The sequence below is a fragment of the Triticum urartu genome, chromosome 2, assembly GCF_003073215.2.
Source record: "Triticum urartu cultivar G1812 chromosome 2, Tu2.1, whole genome shotgun sequence".
NCBI classification, from domain to species: domain Eukaryota; kingdom Viridiplantae; phylum Streptophyta; class Magnoliopsida; order Poales; family Poaceae; genus Triticum; species Triticum urartu.
In genome coordinates this window covers 362399042-362409576 of record NC_053023.1, presented here as the reverse complement: position 1 = coordinate 362409576, position 10535 = coordinate 362399042, and the positions used below count along the sequence as shown (strand labels likewise).

The 10535-nt window shown below is 43.8% G+C and overlaps 1 protein-coding gene across 1 annotated transcript; it reads left to right on the top strand.

Moving 5' to 3' along the window:
• Window positions 1–995: 995 nt before the first annotated feature.
• On the top strand, window positions 996–9606 carry LOC125537313 (ubiquitin-conjugating enzyme E2 2). The gene is made up of 5 exons (XM_048700604.1): window positions 996–1283; window positions 1482–1507; window positions 7912–8001; window positions 8195–8283; window positions 9186–9606. The coding sequence occupies exons 1-5, from the start codon at window positions 1159–1161 to the stop codon at window positions 9312–9314; spliced, it is 459 nt and encodes a 152-aa protein (XP_048556561.1). The 5' UTR covers window positions 996–1158; the 3' UTR covers window positions 9315–9606.
• The last annotated feature ends 929 nt before the right edge of the window (window positions 9607–10535 follow it).

The following is a 10535-nucleotide window of genomic DNA, read 5'->3' as shown; positions in this document are numbered from 1 at the left end:
GGCGTGTCGCGAAGCCCTCTCTTTGGCGTCTGATTTACAACTTCACAACTTTATAATAGTCTCGGATTTCAAACAAGTTGTTGAAGAGATCATTTTAGGCAGCCATGGTACCTATAGTGCTATTATAAGAGAGATCAAAGCAAAAGCGACATTAGCTATATTTTTTAAAGTCATGTGGTCAATGTTGACCCATATAGTTTAACGAGATTTTCTTCTCTTACTCTATCTTAGGGTCGTCATGTTTGGTTTGGCTAACCACATGATCCGAATTGTATCCCACTTACTATGTTTTTTTAAAAGTTACTTACTGTGACTTTTGATTAATATAAAGTTGGCCTTTCCCTAAGGCTAGTCATAGTGGGAGTAACATAGCGTATTTTGAGAAATTTTTGCTTACGTGGCATGTAGTTAATGAGAAGTATTAACATAATATGTTACTGTAACATATCGTTTTTCCAAGACAAAATGAGTCTACAAACCATTAAATGAAGCCATATATGACACTACCAATATGTTACTTTACACTATGAAGATATTAACTTAGGGGGTATTTGTTTCCACGGATTTTTTTGTGTAGGGACTAGAAAAAGTCCCTCATAGAGACTTTTTTACCAAACGGGAGGGACTTTTTAGGGACTAAACTAGACATTTGGGACTAAATGAAGAAGACTCTGAAGGAGAGTCTTTTTGAGACTTTTTGGGACTTTTCCATCAATGCCCCTCCATGCACCCATTGGCCCACCACCCCATGGTGTTGTTTGATTGTTATCTTTTTTATATACTAGGGGCAACATGATCATTTAATAGCCTCTAGAAAGAGACTAGGGACTTTTTAGTCTCTGCAAACAATCAGTGAGAAACTTTTTAGGGACTAAGGACTTTTTAGTTGGGACTAAAAAAAATCCTAAAACTAGAGAACCAAACACCACCTTAGACTAGTGTCATATACATGACACTAGTATAAGTTACTCCAATGACCAGCCTTAAGGGGAAAATGATTGGGACGCGTCGGTATGCCCATGTTGTAGATTGTAGATGTCCTCACATTCTCTCCTTCGTCTATTCCGGACGCAATAAACCTGGCCGAAGCGACTGGCGGGGAGAGTGCGTGCGTACGTGAGCCCTAGCGGGTTCGAGGAGTCTGCGCCGGCGGCGGAGATGTCGACGCCGTCGAGAAAGCGCCTGATGCGGGACTTCAAGCGGCTGCAGCATGACCCACCGGCCGGGATCAGCGGCGCGCCGCACGACAACAACATCATGCTCTGGAACGCCGTCATCTTCGGGTCCGTGATCCCGCCTTCGCCTGGAATTCCAGTTCCTCACCCCTTTCGTTTGGGTGACAGCCTCTCCGCCGCCGCCGTTGTTCCTAGGGTTTGGTCTGGGGACCTCTAGATCGTGCTGAGCTCCTCAGTTTCAGTTATTTCCATGTTAGGGTTTGTGGTGCTGACGAGGGATCCTTTTTCTGTGGTGTGGTTTTGCAGGCCGGATGATACGCCATGGGACGGAGGTGAGGCTCGTCGGTTTGATCTCCTCTGACCTCTAGCTGATTTACTGTTTTACGTGTGGTTGCTAGTTCCTTGGGCGTAGTTTTATTGTGAATCGTAAGGCGGAACTGCAGCTATCCTATATATTGCTGATGGTTTTTGTTTATCCTGGGAGTGATGCTGCATTGTACCTGTTTGCATCCATTAGTCTGTTATAAGTTTTGCGTGGAAAATTCCGTTGCATGATTTGGGCAGTACTGTTCGTTGGGCTTTTCTGTCACTGTTTACAAGCAGCAGAAGGTCTGTTGGAAGTGTATATTTTAGGCTAAAGTTATGAAATCCCTGCTGGTTTTGGGTTTCCTTAAATCGGAAAAGACAAAATCTGCATGGTCGAACCTGTTACGACGGCAGACTCCACTCAAGGTGCACCAAAATTAGGAGATTCGTACGAATTCTGCAGTAATTTTTTTAGTGAGTTATGGGCTGGAACGCCAGAGCTGATTTGGAGTTGCACAAAGTGTTCTTTTGGTATAGAAATTTTTTAGCTTTGGAAATTCCTTTGGCAGCAAGCTTTGGACTTGCATTTGGAAATAGGTTCCCAATTTAGCTTAGGAAAGGAGTTCAGCTGCAACATGAAAGCCGTGATGCTGTTGTTCTCTTTTAAATATTATTAATACTTCATAAGGTTGAGTATTCTATCTGAGGACTAGATAAAGAAAAAGTTCGTATCTGTTATGCATCCTCTTAATGCTATTTATCCACTTTGCTTCTCAGCTTATAGTTTGACACATTAGCAAACTGCTATTTTTGTGTGTAAATTAAATCAATAATATTGCTGGCGTGACAGCAATACATGATGAACTAATTTATCCACATTGCTTTGTCCGTTTAGTTTGGGACAATAGCAAATTGCTATTTTTGTTTTAAAAGACTAAATCAGTAATATTGCTCGTGTGACAGTTCCAGGAATGTCACCTGCTTTTGAGAGCATTGTTCAATCTTCATATTTGTACTGTAGGGAAATGCACGGCAGATGCATAGTAGCAGGTAGTGATTTTTGCATGCCCACGGCTCAGACCTAGTGATATGTGTATTGTACCGAGCATCCAAAGAGGTTAGTATTTTTCTTTTGGTAAAACATCTTAGCTAGGCCCTCCCATAAAAAAGGACAGCCTGGTGCACTTAGCTCCCGCTTACGCAGGGTCCGGCGAAGGGTCCGACCACTTTAGGCCCTCCCCATGACCACCACCAAAATTCTTCCAAGGTGGACATTGTTCCACTCCATAGGTTCAGAGTGGCCAGATAAGAAATGTAATATAAAGCGGTTCCATCACCATACACGTTGGCATATGACAGTCATGAAGGAGCACATAACCAAAAATAACTATGTATGGGGTCAACCATGTTGGTGCATGATGCATGCTTATTGTGCATATGTTTTAGCTTGTGGCATCCTAATATGGCAATAGGCATGATTTTGGAGAAGCTGTCTCATTATGTCATATTTATGCAAATATCTAATTTAAGCTTAGTCTAGTGGTATTGAAGTTATATTCTTTATATGAAATGGTGGAAATGAAACATCTCATCTTGCTGAGAGCCCAACCTCTTGAGGCATGTTTGGTTCACAGCCCCATTGGCAAGCCAACCAATCAGGTCCTTCCTTTCCCTTCTTTATACTAGTATAAATGTGCACGTGCAATGGACGTAACCATATGAATGTCATTGTTTTAATCCTAGTTAGCATGAACATATTTAAATAGAATCGACAATTTTTTTAGTGTGATGTATGACAAAGCGAAAAAGTTTGGTATTGTACTTCTATCTCTACTATATATACTCCCTCCATTCCACAATGTAGTGCACCCACGCTTACCGAGATCTAAGTTTGACCATAAATTTAACCAACGAGACCGACTGCGGCAAGGGCAAAAATTATACCATTGAATTTATGGTCAAACTTAGATCTTGGGAAGCGCGGGCGCACTACATTGTGGAATGGAGGGAGTATTTAAAAGACGTAAGGTCTCGTATTTCACCCATCAGCGTTTCGTTCCCACCTTCATCCAACCCCACTCCGTCCTCTCCTCCTCCCTCTCCGTCTTAAATTTTTTTGCTCCTACCTCTGGTTTTTTCGACTTGTCTTTGTTGAAAACCACACACGTCTTCTGGTTTACCAAATGAAATCATGTTTTCTTAGGTAAGTCAATAAGTGTTTTTTTAAAGTACTCCCTCAACTATAAGGTGATACCTGGAGAGAGTGTTGTACCTCAGCATAAGCTGGTGGTTGCTGACTTCCGCTTTCGGATTCGTGTCCAGCGGGATAAGCGTGCCAAAGTCGCTAGAACGAAGTGGTGGAAGCTCAAGGGGGAGGTAGCTCAAGCGTTCAAGGAGAGGGTCATTAAGGAGGGCCCTTGGGAGGAAGGAGGGATGCGGACAATGTGTGGATGAAAATGACGACTTGCATATGTAAGGTGGCCTCGGAGGAGTTTGGAGTGTCCAAGGAAAGGAGAAGCGAAGATAAGGATACCTGGTGGTGGAATGATGATGTCCAGAAGGCGATTAAAGAGAAGAAAGATTGTTTTAGACGCCTATACCTGGATAGGAGTGTGGACAACATAGAGAAGTACAAGATGGCGAAGAAGGCCGCAAAGCATGCTGTCAGTGAAGCAAGGGGTCGGGCGTATGAGGACCTCTACCATGGTTAGGCACAAAGGAAGGTGAAAGGGACATCTATAAGATGGTCAAGATCCGAGAGAGGAAGACGAGGGATATTGGCCAAGTCAAATGCATCAAGGACGGAATAGACCAACTCTTGGTGAAGGACGAGGAGATTAAGCATAGATGACGGGAGTACTTCGACAAGCTGTTCAATGGGGAGAATGAGAGTTCTACCATTGAACTGGACGACTCCTTTGATGAGACTAGCATGTGTTTTGTGCGCCGAATCCAGGAGTCTGAGGTCAAGGAGGCTTTAAAAAGGTTGAAAGGAGGCAAGGCGAATGGCCATGATTGTATCCCCATTGAGGTGTGGAAAGGCCTCGGGGACATAGCGATAGTATGGCTAACCAAGCTTTTCAACCTCATTTTTCGGCCGAACAAGATGCCAGAAGAATGGAGACGGAGTATATTAGCACCAATCTTAAAGAACAAGGGGGATGTTCAGAGTTGTACTAATTACCGTGGGATTAGGCTGATGAGCCATACAATGAAGCTATGGGAGAGAGTCATTGAGCACCGCTTAAGAACAATGACAAGCTTGACCAAAAATCAATTTGGTTTCATGCCTGGGAGGTCGACCATGGAAGCCATTTTCTTGGTACGACAACTTATGGAGAGATACAGGGAGCAAAAGAAGGACTTGCATATGGTGTTCATTGACTTGGAGAAGGCCTATGATAAGATACCACAGAATGTCGTGTGGTGGGCCTTGGAGAAACACAAAGTCCCAGCAAAGTACATTACCCTCATCAAGGACATGTACGATAATGTTGTGACAAGTGTTAGAGCAAGTGATGTCGACACTGATGACTTCACGATTAAGATAGGACTGCATCAGGGGTCAGCTTTGAGCCCTTATCTTTTTGCCTTGGTGATGGATGAGGTCACAAGGGATATACAAGGAGGTATCCCATGGTGTATGCTCTTTGCGGATGGTGTGGTGCCTAGTTGACGATAGTCGAACGGGGGTAAACAGGAAGCTAGAGTTATGGAGACAAACCTTGGAATCGAAAGGGTTTAGGCTTAGTAGAACTAAAACCGAGTACTACTAGGTGTGAGGAGGAGGAGGTTAGCCTTGATGGGCAGGTGGTGCCTCAGAAGGACGCCTTTGATATTTGGGGTCAATGCTGCAGGAGGATGGGGGTATTGATAAAGATGTGAACAATCGAATCAAAGCTGGATGGATGAAGCGGCGCCAAGCTTCTGGCATTCTCTGTGACAAGAGAGTGCCACAAAAGCTAAAAGGCAAGTTCTATAGGACGGTGGTTTGACCCATAATGTTGTATGGCGCTGAATGTTGGCCTACTAAAAGGCGACATGTTCAACAGTTAGGTGTGGCGGAGATGCGTATGTTGAGATGGGTGTGTGGCCACGCGAGGAAGGATCGAATCCGGAGTGATGATATACGAGATAGAGTTGGGGTAGCACCAATTGAAGAGAAGCTTGTCCAACATCGGCTGTGATGGTTTGGGCATATTCAACGCAGGCCTCCAGAAGTTCCAGTGCATGGCGGATGGCTAAAGCGTGCGGAGAATGTCAAGAGAGGTCGGGGTAGACCCAATTTGACATGGGAGGAGTATGTTAAAAGAGACCTGAAGGATTGGAGTATCACCAAAGAACTAGCTATGGACAGGGGTGCGTGGAAGCTTGCTATTCATGTGCCTGAGCCATGAATTGGTCGCGAGATCTTATGGGTTTCACCTCTAGCCTACCCCAACTTGTTTGGGACTAAAGGCTTTGTTGTTGTTGTTGTTGCACTCCCTTCAATCCATATTAATTATTGCTGCTTTAGTACAACTTTAGTAAAGTTGTACTAAAGCAGCGAATTTGTACTAAAGTTGTACTAAAGCAGCGATAATTAATATGGATTGGAGGGAGCAGTGTTTTTTTTTAAGAAAATGGCGATTCAATTGGCAACTAAAATCTATTTTTTTTTGTATGTCTCACAGTGATTGCGTACAAAATATTTATGGCCCTGTTGCAAAGCACGGGCAGTTATCTAGTAAATCAAGATGCTTTGGATCAGCCCCGTTCGTGCTTTATAGGGGTAGTAGATTTTGTCTGAGCATACAAGACTTCAGCTTATATTTTAGTTTTATGTTTCTGGTCTCAGTATGCTGTCATTGTTGTATGAGTCAATCGTGGTGTGGTCGAAGTTGTTGGTAGTTTTGAACTGTGTACCTTCGCGTGCGAGCTGGGCAATTAGTTTAGTTGTACTTCTTTTGTAGTAAACTTCCTTCCATAAAACTTTCGACCCTATTTTACTTTTTACCAGTTAAAAAAGCACACACTTTATCACTTAAAATGCAAAATTTTACCAAGTCTATAAGTACCCACAAAATATTCTTTTTAGCGGAAGTACCCACAAATTGTTATGCCTTTGCCCCCAAAAAACAAGAGCCTATTAATCGGACGATGAGTCAGCAATATTGATTGGATCTATATTACATTGAGTTACTGGGACTAGGACTATACATGCAACAAATGTTCAGGTATCGTTAACTGGTAACTGCTTGGTCATCTGGTGAGTAAGGGGTTAGAGGGGAATCAGCCAGTTAAACGGCTGTTCGCTGACCAACCGAGCAGGGATTAGTTGGCAAGTTGACTGATTGTCGGCCAATATTTTAAACACTGCATACAACTACGAGCTTACTGGGCTGGGTATTTGATACAAAGACATGTAGAAATGTGGATTTAGTTTAGTTTTCCAATGTTAAGAAGCAAAATTGGTGGAATATTCACCTAAGATTTATCTAGGTCTGAGGGTGGATAGTTTGTCCTTGATGGTCTTATAGAACCAGTGATCAGGTTTTGATGATTATTTGGCAGTTAGGCATTTTTCGCTGGTGTAATCAGTTATCCACCAATAAAAATCACAGCCGGCGTACCTTACACATCAGTTTCAGTTCTGATCCCTCTTGTCTGAAGATATATCTTTCCAGTTCTGGTTGGCTGGATAAATTTTACTCGGTTATCGATATACGGACCTCTACCTCTAGTCAAGAGTTTGTACTGAATATTCACTTTCAATAGTAGTGCATGTTTAGTTATGCTTATGGAAGTTGTTCTCTGTACAAATTGTCTATATTAATTTACCTTTTGTACCTACATTATGTGACATTGCTGTCTTGCGTGGTTAACACTTTGACAAATCATTGGTTGTCACAGAGTAATCCATACTTCCCTATGGTTAATAACTACGTGAAGAGCCTTACTTACTTACGAAGCCTTTTATCCCAAACAAGTTGGGGTAGGCCAGATATGAAACCCTTTCACGAGGACTTCCCAGGAGGTCACCCATCCTAGTACTACTCTCGCCCAAATGGGTTTCATACCCAAAAGACATGTGAAAAATTATTAAAGCTTTGCTTATTTCTATCATGAGAAATCCTCTATGGGTGCATTGTTGTTATATGGCATTTCTTGATTTTGCATGCTGAGTTTAATGTTTTGGTTTTGTAGTTTTTGAACTGCCTTAAATCATCTATTGCAAAAATGATGAACACATGTGAAATTTTTAGTGCCTATCATGGTCATCCATTCGTATTGCCACGCAGCAATTCTTCATTATATATAGGACAACCAAAAAAGTCTCAAGGAGCAGTTTACATTGCATCTTTCTGTTGCTGCAGTTGAATTAATGCTATTATATTATAATATGATGGCACTGGAAATTTACTGATAGTTTATTGTCTCACATATCTAGGCACGTTCAAGCTTACCTTGCAGTTTACAGAAGATTACCCCAACAAGCCGCCAACTGTTCGTTTTGTCTCTAGGATGTTTCACCCAAATAGTAATCTCTCTCACTTTGCCTTTGTACCCATCTCTCTGATTCCATATGACTAAGATACCTTCTTTCTCACTGTCTCTATCCATCTCTCTTATTTCATGTGACTGGAATACCTTTCATATCGTACGGAGTAATTATCATTATTCTAAATTGATGTCTGGAGAAGTGGTTTAATATCTTTGCTACATCTCTGCAGTTTATGCAGATGGGAGCATCTGCTTGGATATTCTACAGAACCAGTGGAGCCCTATATATGACGTTGCTGCCATATTGACTTCTATTCAGGTACCATTTTGATCAGACTAGTCAAACTTCATGTGTGATTCCCATTGAAGAGAATAGTGCTACTAATATAGTGCTAATTAGTAGGCATGTTCAGTAACTTGCCAAATATTGTGGAGAGGCCTCTATTGTGGTAAGAAAGTCTGTTGCATTCAGTTGGCTAGCCCACCATGTGGAGTGCTAGCCAACCCTGGTTAGTATCAATGTTAGCACCCTGCATGGTGGGCTACCAGTCTGACCCTTGTGTGTTGTTTATTAATTGTCTGGTAGGAGTATTCTTTGACACCTCCATTTTTAATATTTGGAAAGCATGGCATTTATGTTGATTGGTTTGTGTTGCTTACCACGCGATAGTATGCCATGTATGATTATGTATTGAGTGGTTAGATGTAATATCTGGTTGCATTGCTACAGTTTCCAGTCAAATTTCTGTTTTTGAATTTTGGACTTGGTTGCACCTGGTGGGATGCTCCTACGCAGGAAGTTGTATTTGTCAAATGTTCTAAATCATGTCAAGTAAATCGATCTTAGGGAAATTTAAAGATGTATGGAAACTTTTCTCCTTGCAGCTTGTTGACTGGGAAGTGAACCTTGACCTAAATTATGCAGAATCACACGACAGTGAATTAAATTAGTCAGGTTTTATTTGAGATTATACCACTGTTTACAAACTGGAGCTGTACAGCCACATGGTGGTTGTACGCTGCTTATAAACAATCAGCAGTGCTGCCATGCTCAGAACAAAAGTTGATGCAAAAAATGTTAAGCAGAACCATTTCATGATAGAGGATGGGTTGTTTCACATGTACGTGCTGTCAACCCCCATAACTGTATGCTGCATGTAGTGCCTGCATCATGCATCCATATCTGATACCTGGTTCACTAACGCTCTACTTCCTGTACAGTCCTTGCTGTGTGATCCAAACCCCAACTCTCCAGCAAATTCGGAAGCTGCCAGAATGTTCAGCGAGAACAAGCGAGAGTACAACCGCAAAGTCCGCGAGATCGTGGAGCAGAGCTGGACTGCTGACTAAGGCAGGGCGAGGCGGCCGCTGCCAGAAAGTTGCAATAAGCAACCATGAAACCTTTGTTTAGGGCGCTCTATAGTTGCTTCTCAGATGAAATGTTAAACATCTCCAGTGATTGCTTGCAGGTCAAACCGTCAAAGTATCTTTTGTCTCCGTGGTAATTTTGTGTCATGTCTCGTGCTACTGTTCTTTTATGTTGTGTTGTTGATCCTGCCTCATGAATTTAGGGGCATCATATGTAAAAAGTTATAGTGTGGAAATGGTTGATGAACACTTAGTCATGTGTTGTTACTTGTCAGGCCTCGAGGCGTGTGGCAGATGTGTCCATTAGATCCGGCGTTGCCATCTTGGTGAAGCAATATCCCTGTTTTTTAGCAACTGCAACCGCCGATCCATTTTGTCCGCGCTTGTCCATTTGGGTTGCGGCGGCGGAAAAGTCGGCCTGACGTGCTTACCCAACCAAACGCGCGTCTGCTTTTCGTCTGCCTGCCTACCTACCTATTACCGACTCAATTTTGAGCCACATTTGCGTCGGCATGGATAGAGATGGACCTACCTATTACCGACTCAATTTTGAGCCACATTTGCGTCGGCATGGATAGAGATGGACGTGCGTGTTGTGCGCCAACTACTCCCCTTAGCCCGTTAGTCGGTGGCAAAGCCTTCATCGTTTCCCTCCACTTTACCAAAACCCTTTGGCCCGTGTGTGCTTTCGGCCCGCATGATAGAGATGGACGACGTCCTTGATCTCGCCGCCGGCCTCGCCTCCCTCGCCTTGTCCGGCATCACCTCTGCCCTCTCGGGCAAAGGCAAGCCCCGCACACCTCGCAAGATTGTCGCGGCGCCCAAGAAGAAGCAGCTGACGCTCGAGGAGCAGGTCGTGGAGTTGGCGAAAAGGAAGGGCTGGAGGCACGCGGCGGATGCAAGGGACGAAGTAGCGACTGCCGCTGCCCTCGCCGCCGCCGCGCAGCAGGAGTACACCAACGCCCGCATCGCGGTGGCAACGAGGGAGGCGCTGATCTATCTAGGGTTAAACCCTGGCCAACACGGGCTCGTCAACGCCGCCGTGACCGCGGCCAGCACCGGCTCGTCCGTGTTTCCTCGGATGGTGCTGCCAAAGTCGCCCCATGTGTCGGCGACTCACCCGATTCCCAGCTTCCATGTCTACCGGCAAGCCTCCAGACTCTCCGGGGAATGCTTGCCGGAGGTGAGCGTGGTGGCGCCTTC